Source organism: Coturnix japonica, chromosome 1, assembly GCF_001577835.2.
Source record: "Coturnix japonica isolate 7356 chromosome 1, Coturnix japonica 2.1, whole genome shotgun sequence".
Classification (NCBI taxonomy): domain Eukaryota; kingdom Metazoa; phylum Chordata; class Aves; order Galliformes; family Phasianidae; genus Coturnix; species Coturnix japonica.
In genome coordinates this window covers 116,457,450-116,480,195 of record NC_029516.1, presented here as the reverse complement: position 1 = coordinate 116,480,195, position 22,746 = coordinate 116,457,450, and the positions used below count along the sequence as shown (strand labels likewise).

Genomic DNA, 22,746 nt, shown 5'->3' with positions numbered 1-22,746 from the left:
GCTCTAAGTTGCTTCCCCAGATATCCATTGACTGTAGAAAGAACTTGGAGACTCAATTCCCCTTTGAAATATAAGGTCAGACACACTTCAGCTACATGCCATTTGAGATACCTTCTGATATCACAGACATCCACAAATGGTAGTCAAATATGATCCAGGATATGTGGGAGAACACTGAAGTCTGGCCCGAGAGCTAGAGACCAGGTACTACACTGTGGGCATCTCCAGTGATGCCAGAAATCCATGTGGACAACTGAAGCATTGAAACCAGTCCCGACATTCAATGACTACATTTAGATACCTGCAGTTAGAGGCTGAACCTGACCTGTACCGCAACCTGGCATTACAATCTCAGAATGACCCAGCTTGGAAGGGACCTCAAGGAACATTAGGAATAAATGTCCATTGTCCATCATTTTAATGTTGATTATAGAAGTGTATAGATCCTTTCAAAGACCTAAGGGTATCTGAGAAAGAATTCAACATAAAAAGGGGGCTTCAGGTAGCACCAATATTATCTAATTTTACAGCATGCATGCTCACTGTGCTCACTGCTTAATTAATTGTCCTGAGTCCATATTAATGTCATTTGAGAAAGGAAGATCTCTGGGTACAATTCACCAGGCCTACTTTTGTTGTTTTCTTAAGAATGAAGTGGGTAGTTCCCTAGAGTGCTGGTTTCTCTGTACTGACTCTAAAGAAGGGTGGAAAAGTGACTGAGTGACTAAATATAGAGTAATATCTGCACTGCAGATGGCCACAACTGAAAGCATAAATGACACCTGCTCTGACCAGCACCCACTCTGCAGCACTATGCAAAGGGTTCCTGAAACAGCCTACTTTACAGTGGCGTCACTAGTCATGAAAGGGGAGAAGGAAAGTTACCACAGCTGCATTCTTGCTGTAGCTAAAAGTTATTGTATCAGCTCCGTAAAAAAGCAGAGATTACTGTATTTGTCCAGTTCGGGGGGATGTGAAGGGGGTGGGGGCAGCTTCTTCAGGGATTAAATTTTAGGGTCTAATTCATGCACAGATTTACTTACATCAAACTCTGCAATTTGCAGTGTCAGTTCTGCTCAGTATGAATATTACCTTTTGTTCTCAGCTATCTGATATTTTACATCTCTCCACAGTATGACATGTATGCTCCTATCCTCTAGTCTATATGACCCTTTAAGGATTCTTACACTTATACAATTAATCTGCTGACATAATCAACTGAAATTATATGTGAAAGAACATAGGATGTTGTGATGATGTATTTTTCCAAAATACCCAAAGGCAGTTGATTCTACTGTCAACTTCAATGACAGAAACCCATCTGATACTACTAAGATGCCTCCTGTGCTCTTGTGTGGCCCAATAGCTTATCTGCATCTTAAAGGACGTATTTCTATTAGATTTTCTAAATAATTTTGGCCTTCAGGCTGACTTTGTTTGTAAAGTTTCTTCTTTGTCTTCAAAGATGGAATTGCAAACTCCCCTGCAAATGCTAACAGAGTGAAAGGCATCAGTGGATTTGTATTTCATCCTCAAATCTTGCTTCTCTTAGAACCCTGAGAGTAAAATCAAATTGAGAAATCAGAAAGTATTTTTTTCTACTATATGAAAGTTAGGTTTGCTATAGCTTGTGTGCTATCACCTTCTCGTCTCACCTATTTCCTTGCTTCTATTTTAGTTCAGAATTTTGACTTCTATAAAATATAATGCCTATAATTCTGTGCACTCTTCATAGTCTTGAGCACACCAATTTTCCACACTTCTGTATGTTAAATACTGTCTTGGTAAACATGATAGAAAATAATTTATTATGGTCTTTTTATAGCAATAGGTGTTTATCAGCTGTCACTCTTCACAACGTACCATTTCTTGCATGAGTAGAGTTCAAAAGAATGGATGAAACATACGTCTTGCATTTACACAGAAGTGATGTCTGTGCAAAAAGAATTTATTTATACAAGAAATATACAAGACTTTGACAGGCCGAAGAAATTAAGCAGCAGAAACTCAAGAAGTTCAGCAAAGGGAAGTGCAAAGTAGTAGTGCTGAGGTCAGTGCAGGGCTTCCCACGGCAAGATAGGCATGGACATACTGGAGACAGTGAAAGGTCATGAAGATGATCAAGGGGCTGAAGAACCTTTCATACAGAAATAGTCTGAAAGAGCTGGGACTATTCAGCTTGAAGAGTCAGGGAAATCTTGTCCTTGTGTATGAATACCTGAAGGGAAGAAATAAAGAAGATGGAACTATGCTGTGCTCATTGTAGCCCAGTGACAGGAAAAGAGGCAATGGCTATGTACTGAAACACAGGAAATTCCAGTTAAAACTATTCCATTGGGAACATATCTGTCATGGCAGGTGATCAAACACAGAGACGTTGCCCAGAGAAGCTGTGGAGGATCCTTGTAGGTGCTGAGAATCAGACAGGATTTGGTCCTGGGCAACCTGCTGTTGATGACCCTGCCCCGGGTAGGATTAAATGACTTTTAGAGGTGCTTTCCCAGCTCAGCCACTCTATGACTCTGTGTGGAACTGTGATTGTTCCTGTAGTTAAACAAGGCCATAAGTCTGAAAACAAAATATTCATTGTCTATTTACTGAAGGAGAAATAAAGGAAGAGGAACTTAATCTTTGACCGTTTTTTCAGGTTCTGTTATTTTCTAGCAGTGATTGCCTACATGTCTTGTCTAAACAACTCTGGAAGTCTAGAATAAAAGGAAAATTATATCAGCTAATGGAAGGTATCAGTATTGTACTGATTATAGATTTTCTCACTGTGCTACAGTGGTACAGTACTTGTGGTAAAAAAAAAATAAATCACAGAACTTCATATAGGTGAGATTTTTAGGCATCATTTCTAAAAATCTCTTTTCAATCAGATCACTCTTTCTTTTCTTAAAAGAGTCATTTCAATTATTTCCAAGAAATTCCCTGTAACTATATAAGCAGCATTGGAATAAAAGGTCATGTAAGTTCTCTGCCTTTCTACTCCTCTGGTTTCACAGTTTCAAAGTGTCGCAACAAAGCAACTTCCAACAGAACAAATAACTGGATATTCTTTCAGCATTCAACAGATACCACATTCTGCCCATTGCTGTTTTCTTTGACATTCAAGATTCCCCAGTACTAAGGGAGCTTTATGGTTACAATATTTCTTTGCTTGCTTTTGCATCAAACCAAACAGTTCTGTAAGAGGATGATACACAATATTGGAGGTTAAGTCTTATTGTTTGAAACACATCACTCTGTTCTCTGAACTTTGCTTCTTTAAGATATAGTGCTTTATTTGCCCATTTTCTCTGCATTTCCTTGAATTCATTGCTGATGACTGTCTTCCCAATATTTCCCTAATTCCCAGCAGTACCATATTAGCAAAAGCAGCATTGCATTCAGGGTGTAAGTTTTGAAAACAACTCTGATTTGACCAGTTTCAACACAAGAGATGGTGTGACCACACAGTTGTGAGTTTAATCAAAATTAAGAGGATCTGCAGACTCTTTTTTGCTTCTATTACTTCTTGTTTTCAATCTATACCACATTAATGCTGCTACCTGTTTTAGTCCAGAAGGGTGTAACTCTTTGATACTTCTCTGATGTGGAGATCTTCTCCAGTACCTGGGTGTTCAATTCATTTATGCTGTTGATTGTGATCTAACATCTTCTGCAAAACAGCAAAACGGTATGCCAGTGATATGAAACATTTGCACGCACCGCGATAACATGAGCGATAACTTTGCTCTCTACTGTATTATAGACCCTTTGTTTACTGATGTTCTTTGTACTGAAGTTCAAATATTTTGGAATGAAAATTAATGGGGGAAAAAATGCACAAGAAGGCCCCCATCTCAGCCTTACTCCTTTTATGAACAACATCTGCGGAACATAATACAAAACAAAAACATCTGTTTCCAGTGGCTTTGCCATTATGAGCCTTTCTAGAGACTCATAAAAACCTGAAGTCGGGCTCTTTAGGAAGTTCTCTCCTTTTTTACTACAAGGAAAGCCCTGGGCTAGCTTCATAAGCAGAGGTAAGGTACAACGAAGTGGAACAAGTATCGGTAGACTGAACTATAGAAAACTTTTCAACTTCACTGTTCCTGGATGAAGAATTTTTGGGTTGAAGTTAAGATTGCAGTCTTGGATACCTAACGAGGCAGAAATCACAAAACATTTCAATTTTCCAGTAGCAACACAAATTTTCACACTAAAATTTGTTGCAAAGTCAGAACAAACTTTTGAATGTACCTATTAGTTTAATCTAGTCTATGGAAATGTAATACACTGGAGATATGATTATTTACCTAGCAAACCTGTATGCCAGTTCTTCTGGCCTACTTTCTATTTCTCCCTACAAAGCTATCAAATGCTGGGTAACATTTCTGTGCTATGGTAAATAGCTGGTGTTCAATGCCCCTATGAATGCATTTATCCTTTAAGAATTTCAGATTAAAAAACATCATTTTCTGTTATTGTTGACAAAACATTTCTTTAGTGTTTAGACCTCTTGCACAGACAAAATTTCTCAGTGACTAAAGTGCATGAGCAACATCTGAGTTTATGATCAGGCAACAACACTAACACCATAATTGAGAGAGTTTGCATACTGGAGGTATGCTTCCCTTTTCTCATATACAGAAGCGTGTGTGTGTCCTGCCTCTCCCGCCCCCCGTGACTTGTATAATTGAAAGCATTTTAGAGAACACTGTGCTTCACCAAGCACTTTTTACGGAGTTCTCAAGCCCTAAAGATTTCCCATCATCAGAAATCGGGTATGTAGGAATTGATTCTCTACCTCACAGTTCAGCAGCTAGAGGACTCACATGGCTGCAAAGAAGTCAGTTTCTCTGTGTTTTAGTGAGAAGGACCTCTCATATTCATTAAGAACCACTGTTTTCATGTGTGCTGTCTTCATCCTTCTTTTGAAATTCAACCCTTTCACAAAAATTAAGCTCTTTCAGACTGGCTGACTCAGAGAAGGAGGAGGGTATATGGCTCTGCAGCCCACAGATGGCCTACCAAAATTAGGAATGACCCTTTTTTCAGGTACTACATCACACTAAAGAGTTGCTGGATAAAACATCTGTCTATGCCAAGATAAAAAAAAAAAAAAAGTGTGGATAATACATACCCCTGTCCATCTCACTACTAGCAAGTTTAAGCTCTTCTTGAGCTTTTAAAATGAGTCATATGGGAGTCTAATGGTCTTTCTAAAGGAGTCATATGACTTATATGTATAAGCAAGCTTATGTAATTGGCAGATATTCAGGATTCCTCACCTTATGTGGGGATTGTGCTGAAATGCTTCCTTTGGAAACTTCTGTAATTGCCTAGTAGTACAGACAGTTAATGCTTGGATCAGTCTCCCTCTCTTTCTCCTTACAAGGCCTGTTGCGCACAACTTATAAACCCATATTGATTTCTTATTAATGCTGAACATGACTATAGTCTTCCGTTTAACAACCAAGAGCACAGTCTTAGAGGCTACTTTTTAACAGATATCTTTCACAGACCAGTATCGATCAAGAAACCATTTATCAAAAAAGTTGTAGTTTTCATTTTCAGGCTGCTTAGGTATATACAGAGAGATTTGTTTAATATGTTGCATGTTATCTCCTTCTCTTTTTCACACATCTTTAAGACCAGAAAACCAGAAGTTCCGGTCAAAGAAATAAACCCTATCATTAATGCAAGAGATTTCAGTTTAAGAAATTACATTACTGCACTAGGAAGCAGATGCAGGCTCATGATGCTGCAGCCCATGATGGAGAAATGAGAGCACACTAGCAGGTTTCGGGGAGAGGACTGTGTGGGTATGCTGGCTCTGCTGCTGCCTCCCACTGCTCCTGCTCCATGACTGCTGTGGTATCTGAGTGCTGAGAACTAGACTTATTCGTGATGGATCTCTACTTAGTGGTTCAGTGATAGAATTTTGTGGCCATGTTTTCTTTTCCTACATGAAAAATGACTATTTTTTTTCAGTATTTGGGCAAATATAGACCTGTATGGTTTTTCCATAGAAAATTACTGCATCTATCTCTGTCTTTCAGGAGCTCACTGTGGCCCTCCCATCATTATCCTGTTGTTTTCAAGACAAGGGTGAAATTATAGACTGTGTTGTTGTAAAAAGATAAGCCAATAACAAAAAGCAAAGATGGTTTTGAAATATTTTATGACAGTACTGTAAGAAACTTTTACATTCCTTGAAAAGGAAGCAACCATTTTCTGCTCGTAGTTGCACGAAGTTTATTTCCCAAAAGACTGATAAACACTAATATGATAAAAATAAACAACAACAACAAAAAGGGAAATTATCAGAAGTTGCAAAACTGGTTTCAATAAGTTCTGTTATTTGTTTTTAAAATGAACAATGTGATTTCCTTTTAGTCTTCCCCTAATTGAAAATCATATAAAAAGCCAAACAAACAGTATAGATGTTCAGTGTATCATTGCAACTTGGCTCAGCACTGATACAGTGGGTACATAAATCACACGAGGTATAAATATACATCCTTTTTATTCTGCTGTTGATAAATGCAGTTCGGTTAGTCTGGACTACAATACGATATGCTGTCTGTGCCTTTCTGCAGGATATAATTAGGAACAAACTGTAGTATCTGAGGGACATCTGCCTTTGAAGAACATAACAACTCTGAATAAACAAAAAGGGAACTTGTTAAAGGTGCCATATACCCTTCCTCTCACTGTGTGGAGTTGAACAGGCCTTTTTCTAGATGTCTAAGTTGCTCTTTTATAGCTTGGTTTGCATGAGTCTCTGAAAACCTGATTTGAGACAGGGTGCATGGCTGTGTAACCATCAGAGAACTGACAATCAGGATGAGGAGAGGAGAATTTTATTATTTCATTAATTCCCTATGTTGCATTATGTATATGTGTGTGTGTGTGTATGTATGCATAATATTTTCAAAATAAATGTTTAGATATTTGCAAGTTTTATATTTTTAATTTTTTGTCTGTTACATACTATGTAAATATGGTGGCATACATATGCAAAAATAAACTTTATAACTGTAAAATATAATACAAGCTATGGTTCTTACTGAAAACTTAAATGACTGTAAATTTTCATTTCATGAACACTACTGAAACAACAAATTTGCACATATCTTTCTTCTTTTTCTTCCAAAGTAAAATTTCACAACAATGTGAAACATTTTTAATTCAGATAGAAAAATATTTGTTAACAGAAAATGGTTAAGGCATCTAGCTAGCTCTTTAGACAATCGTATGTATGTGTAGTTCAGACATGAAGGAGATAAGCAATGCATTCAAAGCTTTACTTCCCACTTTATTGCTTCATTCAGGAACACATTTATATCAAGTGTAATTTGGTGTAAGTTCTTTGATTCTCATGCAACACCAGTTTATATTGTCTAAGAACACCTGAGCTAAGGTACACTCTGCAGTTCAAATTATATAAAGTTTGTATTCATTTAAAATCATTGCATTCTTAGTATACTATTTAAATACTGCATCATTATTTTTATTTAAAAATCAATTTGAAAAGATGCACTAAAAGTGTACAAAAGACCTCAAAAGGTTGCACAATTCTGATTTTGATAAGAAAAGGCAGAAAGATTGTCAAGATTTCAGGAAATCCTCTGTTAGCTTGGTTTTCTTGTTATGGTGCAACTAAGTCTAAGGTAGTGTCAAGAGAAACTAGAGAAATTTGTCTTCCCAGTTAAGTTTGGCAGTTATTATCATGCAGTTACTGGATTTGCCTTTGGCAAACTGTGTCATCAGAAACCAGTTCTGGAAACTAATATATCTACATTACTGCATACAATTCCCAATTTATATACAATTCCCTGTATACAATTAAAGTTTTTTAAGTGGAAAGATACTTTATTAATTTCTGTAATTTTCTGATATGTGTCATCTGCAAGTTACAGTATGAATTAGTTCTTAAAAGTATGCAGCAGGCAAAATTTATTCAACTGATAAAATCATTCAATGACTGATCAATGTTCATGTAAATATCTGGAACTATTTCACAACTGCAGAAGCAGCCTACAAAAGCAAGCACTCATAACATAAGGAGATACAGTAAAACAGTACATTATCCCTATGCAAATGAACAGTGTGCAGTATGGCTTTTGTGAAACAAAGTACATTAGGAGACAAATATCTTGATTTTCTTTCTTCATTTGAGAAGAATAATGATGTAGTTTGCAGTACATAAGAGGAAGGACTGAGTCTCAGCAGTTGAAACTGTACCATGGAACAGCTCCTGATCTCTCCTCATCATAACATAAAAATAGTGCCGAGTTAATTCCTACATATAAAAACCAACTAGAACCAAGTAGAATCCCAAATCTTAACTCTATAAAGCATTAGACATAGACAAATATTGAGCCTGCTCATAAGATCATAAGTTCTTGGAAAGAACCAATCTGGAACCAGAGAACACAGACTTGTATCTTTCTTTTTGTGTGTCTTGTGATAGCATTCTCTATTCATCCTCTCCACTAAACTCATCAGGGTCTTACATATCATTTTCTCATACCTTCTGAATTATGCAGGTCTTATAGCATCACATATGTGTCATCATTCACTACATTCTGGAGGCCAGAAAAGGAAACCATATTATTGAATGTTGGCATCGGGCAGGCATTCTGAGCTGCTTTGGGACTGTTATTTCCAGTTGCTCCTGAAAAGCTGAAGACTTTTTCCCTAGGTTCCTGTTTGACACTTTTCTTCTTGTCTATTTGCTGATATTCTTCCTCAATGATGCATTCTAGCTCTTCATATTCTAATTTGGTTTGCACCACCGCATGATCAGTTTTATCTATCCATTCCTACGAGAATGAAAAGGTTGATAGTGGCAGGTTCTAAGTGGTCAATCAAAGGAAATCTGTCTGTATAGACCTTTCCTTAAAGCAAGATTTTCCTTAAAGCAATGGCATCTTTCTAGGGACAGACACAGTGGAGAAGGTGAAAAGGGAGTAACATACAGAAGCAGAAAATATAATGCAAGGAACCAAGAAAGACAAGAATCTGCAGCAACATCAACCCAGAACAAGTGTTGGTAGCTGCTTTCAGATTACTCACAGCATTGCAAAGTTCATAGATTTGTTTGCTAGGAAGGGAATGCTTACCTGGAAGTTTCCATTATGATTGTTGAAGAGATCAGTAAATACGTATTTTGGATCTGGTATAGTAGGCATGACAGATTTTTGAAGTCTGCAAAGAGAAAAGAAAAATGCAAGAAACTGTTCTGTTATGGCATTGTCATTCATATGAACATCTACTTCAACACATTGCTGAAGTCACAAATAAGATCTGCATGTCAATACCGTCAGCTTAGTTTCTTTTAAATATGTGACAATGGCAAAAAGTAGTATTGCTACACTACTACCATATAACAATGATGATGAGATTTATGCAGTATAACAGAATGATAAGCCTAGTAACATCTGGAATTCCTGCAAACTTGCAGCTGGGCAGCAAGCTGTGTTCTGCTCAGTCAAAGCTGTACATTCTCTTGTGTACATTCTCCAGGATGGAGAAGGTGTTGAATCAACCAGATGTGTTTGCTGTGTTAGTGAATACAAATGTAAACACGGAAACATGGAGGGAAATATATATATATATATATATATAATTTGGAAAGGTATGCATTTTATAGTAGTAGTAAGCAGTGAAATCATAGTTACCTCTGCCATTTACACAGAAGAATCAAGAGGATAAATACCATTAGAAGTAATGCCATCAAACAACTTAAAAGAATTATTGTGTTTGACTGGGTTTCTATTTCATCATCACATGAATCTAGGAATAATCAGAAGAAAGCAAGTGAAAAATTTATTGTTTGCTCTAACAGCAAATATTCCTAACCATGCTAGAACACTGATTTATTTTATTAATAAAATAAAATAAAATAAAAAATTTAGGAACAAATAAGAAAAAAGAATCTATTATCTCTTGAAAGAGAAAAGAAAAACCTGCAAACCTGCAAATCAAACCCTGCAAAAAAATAAAATCATGCTCTATTTATTTAAATTGACCTTTGTCCTGTAATATTAAAAAGGAAGATGCATTTGTGCAAAGAGTAGAAGCATTCAGAATGATGATTCTCATGTTCTCCCACTGCACTAAGGGTCATACAGCAGTTCTCTGCTAAGGCCTGTCTTACATACACAAACCTACAGACTCCAGAGCTGCAACTAATTCCCCACAACCCCCCCCCACCCCCACCGCCCCAATACCAAAATAGCCCACAAAATGCAAGTGCTAACAACCAGAAAGTAACTAGTGACAGGATTCAACAGGTATGTATCTGATCCAATGAATTTTTGTAGCTTTTGGCATTCTCAGTGTTTTTCTTGCAGCTTTTGTAAAGGCACCACAAAAATGTACTTCCCTGTACTGAACTTCTGCTCTTCAGATAAATACTATGGAAATTTAGGTTAATTATTCATGAAGGACCAATGGTTCTCTAAATCGCACTCCATAGTCACTCCTTTCCCATGTCAGCCTGTTTCACTTGCTCGCTTTGTTTAGCCTGACAAAAAGCCACAAAAAAAATTGTGAACATCCAGTGAGGTTTCCAGAGGCTATGAAATTTCTTGAGAACAGCTTTCTTCATGTCTGTCTGTAATACGGAGGCAACAACTCTTTGAAGTTCTGAAATGAAATGCTTGCTCCACTCAAAACTACTGAACTGTTTTTCTCTTCTGCACTTTCCATCCACATACATGCCTGCTGATATCTCCTGGTCTAATGGTGTGGGTAGGGCTGCCATGTTTTCACTTCTCAAAGGTACACATTGTCTTTTGTGTTTCTGAAAGACATTGTCCTCCACAGCAGAGGTCAGCAGGTTCACAATCTGCATGGTGCTGTAGATTTCTCTGGAGATCAGCACTGATCTTACCACAAGTGCACAAGTAGCACCTTCTTATGCTCCAGGTTTTCAGCCTGGCTGTATGTATACTTATTTTCTTTGGGTGAGTTAGTTGTGTTACGGAAAAGTCAGATCTGGGTAGAATGGACATTTGGGTGTCTCATAATTCCAAAAAAAGTCTAGTGGGTGACATTCTGTGGTTAGTTGATATGAATCATAGAATTATGAAGGTTGTAAAAGGCCTCTGAGACAATCTAGTCCAGCCATCATCCCATCATGTCCAGAAACCATGTCCTCAATTGTCACATCTGCATATTGCTTGAACACCTCTAGGAATAAGGACTCCACCACCTCCCTGGTCAGTCTATTGCCTTGGGATAGTGTACATTCTGTTCTACAAGAAATCTGTCTTTTTGTTTTGGTAACCAATAGAAATAGTTTACATCAAAGGTCTAATTGAAAGCAATTATATACAGTTAAGTGGGTCTTCCTGGTGGGAAAGCAATGTTGATAATGACTTAGTTCTCATTTCATGTTTCCCCTATTTTCAGCAAATATGAGCACCAGACACTTACAACATCTGGTCCTGTAACTTTACTAGATGTATTTTAAAGCAATTGGTCTAAAAGGGTTGAGCACAAACATTTTTCTTAGAGTTCAGGTTTGATGTTAATGCACCATCTGTCACCAGAGTGCCTGTGTATGTTTATGTTTTACATAAATATGTAAATCCACATATATTTGTGTATATGTGTATATAAATGTATATATACAAAATATATGCACAATGTGCATCAGATCGCTGTCACTGGGGGATCCTATACATTACTGTAACACAAATAATAAGGGCACTTTTAACTTTATAGATAAATGCAAAAATTTGTAGTGTTATGAGTCATCAGGAACAAAGTTTCTTTGATAACAGAAGATGGAACATGGTGCAACATAAAACTGATTGCACATTCTCATTTATTTCGCAATCACCTCTTACCAGTTTGCACTTAAACAATATATGAATATAGCACAGCTGTTACCTAGTAATGTTCTATTCATCCAAAATGTTTCTGCTTCCCAGTCACTGCTGTAATCAACTACATTGCAATAGGGTACTATCCTCTTCAGTCTGACCCGGAAAGAATAGCATTTCCTTGGATCAAATCCTTGCTCTCCAACTCTGCAACACTTAGAAGTTCTGGACTGAGAAGGAAGGTGTATAATCGTTAATTCCAGTTTTCAAGACAGAGCTTCAGAATGCTACACTCCATTATGAACATGACTAGGACAAGGAGCAGACCAAACCTAAACCTCAGAAATAAAATTTTGTTTCTCTGAATTTTGAGAATTTATTCTTTTTGACCTATTCTTTCCCATTCATCCCCATTGCGCATTATTTAATGATGAGCTAAAGGGTCTAACAGTCATCATACTGAGTACTATGTTACAGTTGCTGCTTACAGTATACAAAAAGTAGACTTTAATGCACAATATATTTACAATGTTTACATGTGCCTGGAAAGATTAAAGAAAAGATGAAGCCTATCAAATAATACTTCAGTAACAGCTAGACAGAATAAATAAAAATCCTGTGTTCTCTTTTTTCTTTCATTTTATCTTATGCAGTTTCTCTTAATTCTATTCAGCTTTCTGCTTTTATCTTCCAAGGCTGTTCTGTTCTGAAACTATGAACTTTCCTTTACATTGTCCCCAGTTCTTTGTGTAGCAAGTAGATAAAACTCAAAAAGTAAATGACTTCTGGTATGGTAGGGTTTTATGATCAGAAAAAAATCCAACAGGGCTCTCCTACAGACTGTTTTGAATGTAAGGAGAGGAGAAGAATTAGATAACAACCTTAGTTTATATTCTATGGAGATGATATTTCCGGCTCCTTTCAACACTAATTGAACATGTCATGTTCAACTCACTTGCCATCCTTTGTCATATTTGCTTTTGTACTGAAGCTCAAGTCTCAAGCACTTCACACCTCTTTCTGGTTTATTACATGTAATAGTAACAGTGTCATCCTTCCAGAAGAAGGTCACATTTTTTGGTCGATTGGGCTTTACTAAGGAAAAGAGAAAGAAAACATGCAATAGCTTCTTAAAAATGAGTATTTTAAAATTAATTCCTTCCATCTCGCCACATTTCCTTGAGTAGTAAGGTGGAAAGTGATGCACTTTCTCAGCTGACCTTCTTACTAAATATCAAATGTACCACTATGACACTACTTGTCATTGGAGGTGCCATGTTTAAGGGTAGATGTCATCCCAGTTCAGGAAAATACTGAAACTACTCTGATCTTTCATTTCCTTTGGTCTAGAGCAAGGAATATTCTTCTGTATTGGAAAGAGACTGACAAATTCAGTACCACTAAACTTACAAGACATATGTTCATCCTCTGGAGGGAGCGTGGGATATTCTGAGACATATGGCAAAAATACTGGGGTACTACCTGTGCAACTGAATCCATCCCTTGCTATTTTCAGATGGTCCAAGAGAATGGAATGGTTTGACTCATGTAACTGTGTAGTATTTAAAGTGGGAAATTAAGCGTTGAGAAGAGTGTTATTTGCTTTCTCAGTCCTCAGTTCCTTTTCATGGTATGAAGCCTTGACTTCCTAGTTGCAAAACTGATATCAGACTTTCATGATTTCTGCTTTGTTATCTGACACTTTGAAATTAATTTTGGTGTCAGAGAGAGTTTAATAGCCAAAATTCAGGAACCAGGCTACAATTTTCTATAGTTCACAGATGAGATACAAAAAGTATTCTCAAAGTTAAATATTTTAACAGGTTTTAGATTCATCTTTTTTCCTAAAACAATAATTAGTTCTAAATGTATATTTGGAAGATAATGACTTCTCCAGATTCTTTCTTTCTGCCTTATTTTCTGCTTGGTATTTCTTAGGAAAAATAATAATAAAAAAAAAAACATCCTTCACTTTAAGCACTCTATTTATGTGTAATACCAGGAAATGTAAAAACAGGAATATAAAATCTCTTCTAGTAACACTTGAAATTAATAAATTGCATTTGTTTTCTGACATGAACACTGAGTAGGCCTACAACATGCCAAGTATATCCATATATTTTATTTTAATTCCAAACTTGAAACTGCATTTTGGGACAAATCTTACTGTCCAAAGTAATCCCACCGAGCTGCAGCTGCACATGATCCTGTATAACTATCCATTGACAGAAAGGGATGAAAATCAGCATCCATAATTCCAAATAGTGATAGTTTGCTTATTGTATACACTAACAGCATTTCATTCTGACAGATAAATGATTTCTTCTCATACTAAGCACAAACTGAGAATGAATGGGGAGACCAGGACTGCCAAAATATATAGTTTTGATTTTACATACTTACTATAGAAATCAGATTTCAGTCTTTTATTAAAAAGCTCTTCACTTCCATTGCTGTTCATGATTGAGAAAGAAAGGGTGTGTCCCTCTGTCTCAAAAGACATCCTGAATTATAACCCTGCGTCAATAGATATGTGGGACATGTTTTCCGTTTGCCTTCTTCAAATCTAGAAATTAAAAAATGTCAATGAATAGAAATACTCACATCAGGACAAAAAAGCTAATTCATATTTGTAATTATATTTTTGTTTGTTTTATTTTCAGTGGTCCTACAAAGACAAATCCACATACAGAACTTGAAGAAGGAAATTTCATTATGGTTTGAGGCAATTCATTTGCATGACCTCACTGACTTTCCAGTCCTTGGATCTGGTGCAGTCTGAAACTACCAAGTTTCCTTTTTGTTAGTTTGTTTTGTTTTTCTCTAAAAAGAAAAGAGCTTATTCAAACAGATGTTTTCATAAGCCTTTTTTCAAGACTGTGTTGTTAGTTCTTTCATGTATATCAGCCAGAAAGGAAATGAGATATGAAGCTTTATGACTACCTTCATCCAAAACACTGAGTTTCTGTTACTTAAATGGCATCATTTTTGTATATAAAAAATATATATACTTATTGACTTAATATGCATAATATACATACTAAAATATATGCAGAAGAACACTTTCAACAGTGTAATTAACATCAACATTTAGGAAAAAAAAGAGAGAGAGAGATGAAGGTTTCATATCTATATCACAGTCTAATAGGATAGGACAGAGGAGAATGGCTCCAAACTAAAAGAGGGGGAGTTTACGTTAGATGTTAAGGAGAAATTATTTACTCAGAAGGTGATGAGACAGTGGTACAGGCTGCCAAGAGAAGCTGTGGATGTCCCATCCCTGGAGGTGTTCAAGGCCAGGTTGGATGGGGCCCTGGGCAGCCTGAGCTGGCAAGGGGCAGCCCTACCAATGGCAGGGGGTTAAAGCTCAATGATTCCCTCCAACCCAAACCGCTCTATGATTCTACATCTGATTATTCAGCAGGTTTACAAGTTTATACAACTTTGTAGCAGGATAGGAATATAAACAAGCTACATCTTGAATGATTGCAAAAATTTTAATATATGTAGTTCAGAGATTACTGAAATCACTTTGATATTTTAGCTTCCCAAAGTGAATTCTTTAGGAAGAGAAGGATAGGTGTTATCAATACTCACATATAATGAAATGACACATTCTTGCCAGGGAATAGTTTGCTTGTTGCCCATGTGATCTGCATTTTCTCATTATTGAAATTGATTATTGTGGTGTTGACAGCATCTTTCTGACCTGTCCAGTACATTTACAGAAAGTATGAATTCAGCACTGACTGTGAAATATTCCATATTTGTAGGCAATTGGTATTTCAAAAAATGCTTATGCCATAGGCTCAGATAATCATAAAATATAAATATAAGAATATATGCAGTATATATGTTTATGTAACACTTATTATATATGTGACATGAACATTCCTAAAATGCAAGGAGACAGAACATAATACCCTAGAGAAGCTGAAACTAGAATTTCAAAACAAAATGAAAGCATGTGCAGAAACATCAGAAAGAACCCAGTGGTTGCTGGGCCAAAAGGTGTAGGCTGGTTCACAGATGCGGAGTGCATAGCGCCTGAATAACGAAGCCAGCTTTACTCCATGGTATCTGACAACATTTTCCTGCTGAAGAGAACTATTTGGGAACCAGTGCAACATGGATTCTCTGTATAAACTCTGATCTTTACTACAAGAAACAAGCACTAACACCCTAGATTAACAGCAGATGGATAAGGTAGACACACACAGGATCCCAGGGTAGATTAGCAAAAATTGGTGAACTGTACGCTTAGTCTTCGTGGTCTTGGCCAATTCCAGATTGTAGCCTTTCTCAAAGCAAAATCATTTTATGTCCTCTGGCTGTACATGGATTTTTTTTTCTTCTCCTGACCTCCGCCTTGTTATAACTCTCACTGTGACACAGGTGTTTTAATGTCCATCAAGATTCCACAAGTAAACACTGAAGATACTCTGACCTTGAAAAATGAGAAGGTAGAAACAGTAGAGAACCACAACAGAAATCTTTTGAGAAGACAAATTATTTATTTTCAGTTCTATAACATGTGAAATTATATTTTGTTATACGAAAAACAAACAAACACAAAAAACAGAGAAATATTAGTATCTAAGGAGAGACTATAAGAAGGAAGGGGAATGACCCTTTAGCAGTGTCTGTTGTGATAGGAAAGCATAAATGATTTCAGACTAAAAGAGGAGAGACTTACACTGGACATAAAGTAGCTTTTTACAATAAGGGTGGTGAGGCACTGGCACAAACTGTCCAGTGAGGTGTTGGATGCCTAGTGTCCAGAGACATACAAGATCAGGCTGGACAGGGCTCTGAACAACGTGATGTAGCTGTAGATGTCCCTGTTCATTGCAGAGGAGATGAACTAGATGACTTTTAAGGGGCCCTTCAAACTCAAATGATTCTATGATTCTGTGAAAATATATAATGAATATTGCATAAAACCTTCTGAGGCTAAAATTTGCAGGCTTGTCTCAAGACACGGAATGTCTGCCACTAAAAACTTCTGGAGGAACATTCCTGCCTAGAGGAAAACAGAGGATTCTGACTCTGATTTCTATTTACATTTTATGCTTTTGATGTTTTTTAAAGTACAAAAATGTTTAAACATTTCTGATGACCTGTTTATTACACTTAATGATTCTGAATATTCATGGTAATCAGGCCTACATATTTTCAAGTTTGCTATACTTTTGCTCAGTAATCAATGCTAAGAATGTGAAAAAGGCATGTGGTAACACTTGGTTTCAAATAATTGTGTTGTCTAACTGTTTTCAAGGCTACATTTCTGCTTAAGAATTCTGCAATTAGAGCTTATCAAGACATTTCTGCATAGGTGTCATTGTATTCTAACATCATTCTCTCAAAATCTCTCTTGAAACAGGTGTGACAGAAATCCAAGAGCAAATGTACAGACGTAGATGCAGATCCCTACTACACTATAGAGTTCTAAGAAAAAGAGATGGTACTCTTATGCAAGAGAAAGTCTTGACATAAGTCATCTGTTTCATAACTGGTGGCTGCAGACTTCTTCTACATTGCTTTCTCAAACTAAAATTTCCATGTTTTTCTGAAGAATGGAGAAGTCAATGCACTGAAACAAAACAGAACTTTAAAACTTCAAAAGCTGTCACAACATGGATTTTATCCAGACAATTTTACCTCTGTACAGGAAACTAGCCTTTGTTTCCTTTTACTCTTCAAGCCCCTCAGCAAGTCTTGGAGATCATCTCGTCTTTAACTGAACAAATATGATGGCAAAATGTTTGACAGTGGATTATTAGTCTACAAATACAGGAGCAAGTTTTAATTTTTATGAATTAAATTTTAGCATGTGTGTGATATGTAGTATATAATGTTATGATTAGTGTAGTATGACTGGTATGCAGTTTTTCTATAAAAATAGCAAAATGTATATTTAGCATATTTGAATATATAATTACATACACTTCATTAGACTAAAGTAGTTCTATAAAAAAATAGAAATGTTAGTGTATGGTACTAATTTCTGTATGGAACAGTAACTTTTGGATTTTGCAATGCATGTTTTTGGATGACAGAGAAGAATATCAGTATGACTCCAGTCCGGCAGTGATTTATGAGCAAACTCTGTACTTTCTGAGTAGTCCACTTGACGTCCACAGTATTACTCAGAGCACACCAGATTAACATTCTACATAAATCAGATCCTTTTTCAGTTCAAAACAAATACAAAACCAAACCAAAAAAAAAAAGTTGCATATTATGATTTGGAATTCTGAGAATTTAACATTTAAATGTAAACTCCAGTAACTAAAATGGAAGAGAATACATTATTGAATACCTTCACAATAAATACAATTATGTAGTAGAAATGGAACTCACGATGTAGTGCACACTTAGTGATATACACATATTTTTCTTATGTTCTGTCTTTAAGTGACTTCAACAGAAGTAGGTCTTAACATAATTTATAACTTTGAAATGCATTCAGCTATATAGTGCAGAAAAGTTTTTGAAAAAAAACTGTTATTATTGAAAGTTGTACTTCCACATCTCTAGTTAGTGCAATTTTTCTACTATGCTTTCTAATTTAGAGGGATTTGTAGTCATATTATTGTGGCACAATCTGCCTTTTGTGTCAGTGAACAATAAAAATTTATGTGCATCTTTCCAAAACATAGCATATAAGTGATGCATTATTTATATTTCCTTGCTATTTCAACTTGAAAAGATGCAAATCCTGACTAAGGTTTTTAATGTTTGGTTTAAGGTGGCATCAAACACTGAGGGTATGGGTAGGTTATATGAAATAATGTCTCCTACTGATGATCTTTCCTTTGCCTTCAAAAGGACAGGTTTTTAATTTCTTTCTTTATTTCATTTTACTATTTTTATTATTTTATGTTATTCTTAATCGCCTACACTTAAGGAGGCAGAATCACTCCTGTCTTTTGGTAGTGGTAAGAGATACAAAGAGCAGAGAGGACTACTCATCTCATCTTCCTTCCTTCAGCTGTAATAACCTGGATTGTTCTCAGCCAGTGTGCCAGATCTTTCATTCCCTAAAGGGAGTACAGCAGCACATATAATTATTTCTTGTGTTATGGTAATTTTTAGATAAAAAATAAAAAATATAATGAAAGGATTATCCTGGTCTAAAGAAAGATGGCAGAAACTTTCTGTCCAAGGATGAATTTTCGGTCTGTTTAGGAGACTAGATGACAGGATGTTGCAGAAGTATAGAATGCATACCAGAACTCTTGAGCATCATAGTCAGAAGGAATAATCATAGTCTAACTCTTCAGTAAAATCAGAGAGGAAATGGTAGGGCTTTACACTAGATTTAACTTCACATATGCTATTGGACACTTAGCTCTTCTTGGGACAGAGAAGAATGGAAGATACTGCTGCATGTACAGAAAGTACTATTACAGATGAAATAAAGGGAAATTACCTAGAGCAATACATTATGCAGAAATCACATGAGCAATTATATTCCTCCTCCAAAACACTTTTCGAACTTCATTGCTAAGAAAATTTACTATTGAAGGGGAACTTTGTAAAAAGCCCAAATGTGATGGAACAGATAAAAAAAAAAAAAAAAAAAAAAAGAATATCAATTTGCAAAGATAACAGTGGAATGTACACGTACAGGAACAGTTGCAATCTCATTGAAAGCAAACAAAAAAGAAAAATCACTTTTGATTTCCTCACACTGATGAAATCTGATAAGTAACCACATGTTGAACTTACGCATATTGCAGTAGTACTCTGTATAGAAACAAACAGAGAGAAATACCCAAAACTGAACCTACACCCTAGTTACTCATACATGAGAACAGTTTCATTTCGTTAACTGGAACACATGTAAGTGAAAGTGCAACTCCTTGAACACAAAGCTGCTGAAATGTGTGCTCAGGACTGACTGAGTAGAAAATCTATTTTCAGTAGAACTAATAGGACAGCAACAGAACTTTTTATAGACCTTTTGAAGCAAAGCATACTCCATATATTATAATTCTAGTAATTCATCAAATTGATTGGTGCAGGGATCTTTTGTTTGGTTGGGGTTTGAAGTTGTTGTTTTTGCGTTGGCTTTGTGGTTTGGGTATTTGACTTTGTTTATTTGTATGCTTGTTTTCAGTAGAAGCTTGACAAACTATGGACATCACCATATTTTGCATTAAATTAGAGCCAGAATGGTAATTTTCAGCTTTTATCTCACAAAGTCATAACATCTCAGGTCAGAATCAAGTCCCCTCACACACACACACACACACAAAAAAAACCCACAAAAAACCAAACCAAAACAAAACAAAAACTCTGAAGAATTAAGCAGTGTTGCATTACTTATACATACAGGAGGAAGGGATAGCTGTAGATTTCTTGAATGATGGGGTCTTTGTGATAAAATAATGAATGAATATTAAATTATCAGACTATGTTTGAGGATTTTTAATGATTTCTTCAAGATTCTCTTTAACTTTAGTGAGCTATGAATAACGGCACTGCAGGCAAACACATGAAACAGAGATGTCCTTGCATGTAGGCAGACAACAAGACTTCAAAGCTTTTATTAATTTTGCTTTTTAAAATTATTTTGTACCTTGTTGCTTTTACAGGCACAAAATATTGCTGGGTATTTCCCAACCTTTCATTCTTCCTGAATAGTAAGTGATGAAATCTTACCTGGAATCCATTTTATCCAACTTTTTTCAGTAAGAAAACTGTAGTCTGTTTCAGATTCAGTCCACTCTACCAGAACGTATGCATTTCTTGGATAGAAAGTAGTCCTGCTTAAAAATTTTATTATTTCTCTCTTTAACAGTAGACATAAGCTTACATAGTTCTTTCTTTATTTTTATTTAGAAAAATGAGTAGATTTCTCTTACTCTCATCATTACTCTTGTTGTTTGTTCTTTCTAAGAATCCACATTTACCTCATTTGGATCTCAGTTTCTGTTTTGTTGATTCTTTTTGGCAAAAACAAACAAACAAACAAACAAAAAGTTAATATATCAAATTCTTAAGCAAAAATGGATTTGAACTTACCAAACGATTGTGATAGAGCACCCACCAGGCTGACCAGTGTGAAGATCACTGAGCATTCTTGACAGGTGAGTCTCATGATTTGAATTATGCAACAGACTGTAAAGAGATGAATAATTACGGTCCTTGGTCTTTACTATTTGATCACTTCTTACAAGAGATGGGAGGGAACTAGAGGAAATGACTACAGGAAATTAAAAAATGACTATCTCTAGCAACAAACAAGTCAGAAGTGTAGGACTTCAGAATGCATACTTTCTTTGCACTATGTAATAATAATAATAGAATAAGTTCACAGAAATAAATTTTCAAACTTATCAATACTTTCTTTGCTTTATCTTGTCACCATACTACAGGCGATGTCAACCATGATCCAAACAAGGACTATGTAGTTGTGAGTAGCAGCAACCATACCATACACATGAAGACAGTGATCTCAGCATGCCCAGCGACCATAGGGTAGTTGAGGGCCAAGCAGCCTACCTCCTTCCCACTTACTAATAAGATTTGCTCCTGTCACTCCACGTGCTTGGCACATTTCACATGGCATAACCCATCTCTGTCTAAAGATCAGAAGGCAGAAGTAGTGGGCCTTCTGTGGCAGGGAAAGGTGGGATGCCAGGGGTGAGCAGGTTGCACAAGAGGTAGCACTAGAAGGTATTTCTTCCTGTATTACCTGGACATCGATATGCTGCTATAGACTCTTACCAGTTTTCTCACATCAGCAAAGTCCTCAGCTAGATGGTGTGGTACCAGTTGTGATCTGTCTGTTTACTTTTCTTGAGCTAGCTTCTTTCACTAATTTATCCATTACACATGCCAGGAAGATCTGTTCAAATTTCAACAAGTCTTGGAAACACATACATTACTCTTTCGCCTGTCTAGACCCTGCTTTCACCACGTTCCTCTAAGGAGGCATTAATTCCTGTAATGAAAATGACAAGAAATAGATAATTGAAATACTGAACTGGGTTCAGTTATTTTTGCAGCTAATGACAAGTAGAAGATTTGGAACTCGATGGCCAAATCTAGCAAGATCTGTGTACCTCAGAACTATCTCTCATGCCAGGAGCCCAACCACTTGCCCAAAAAGATTCTGTTTTCTTGAATAAATCTCTGATTACCTGGTGTGATTTTTCTCCAAATATGGATAATCCCAATCCATGAACTGAAAAGTTGTCTGTGAGCCAAAGAATCTATTCTCCCTTAGTTTGTGTCTTTAAATGTGTAATTGATTAACTTGACCACATCCTCAGGGTCACTGCTCCTGCGAGGACAAGGCCAAAGTGTACAAAACTGCACTCTCCTCGTGTCTCTTACACAATACAGCACTGGCCTGAAAAAATACTAACGCTGCAACTTCAGTCAGTGACAGTAGAAGAAGAGTGAGAATGAGCTGAGAATTTACAATTTGCAGTCAGTGTTTGTGATTTTGACTGCCAGTAGAGAAAACTGTAAAGAAGATACTCTGAGAAGGATAGAGCTTTTTTATTTATGACCTGACCTAGAACTTCTGCAAGCCAAACAAAAGAAGTGCTTTTGTCTTCATATTGGACTTTATATTGTATTATATACTGCACAAGTACTGTTTGGCCCTCTGCTGAGTCCTTTACCCATGATAGCTGCTCTCAGATGTGCTTCTTTCCTTTTTATACCTTTTGGTTTTTCAGTTCTTCTGTAATCAGCAGTGTGAAACAGGTCTTTGATCTTTGAGCTTTGATTGTTCAGCAAAGCAAATTGTCTGGAGTTTATTTCTTCCTTCACCTAGAACCTAAACAAACAATATCCTGTGATCAACTTTCATTCAATATTTACTCTTGGCCTTGATCCACAAGATGACACACTAAAAATACACAGATAATCTCATTTTTACAACGATGATCGCTTT

General features: G+C 36.3%; 1 protein-coding gene across 1 annotated transcript; it reads right to left on the bottom strand.

Annotated features, from left to right (window-relative positions):
* Positions 1–6,218: 6,218 nt before the first annotated feature.
* Positions 6,219–22,082, bottom strand: CRLF2 (cytokine receptor like factor 2). The gene is given in 11 exon segments (XM_032441488.1): positions 6,219–6,822; positions 9,117–9,201; positions 9,675–9,789; positions 11,896–12,058; positions 12,784–12,923; positions 14,232–14,327; positions 14,330–14,394; positions 15,426–15,537; positions 20,862–20,957; positions 21,567–21,783; positions 21,983–22,082. Coding segments are annotated over 9 exon segments (939 nt in total). The 5' UTR covers positions 20,938–20,957; positions 21,567–21,783; positions 21,983–22,082; the 3' UTR covers positions 6,219–6,735.
* Positions 22,083–22,746: the final 664 nt, after the last annotated feature.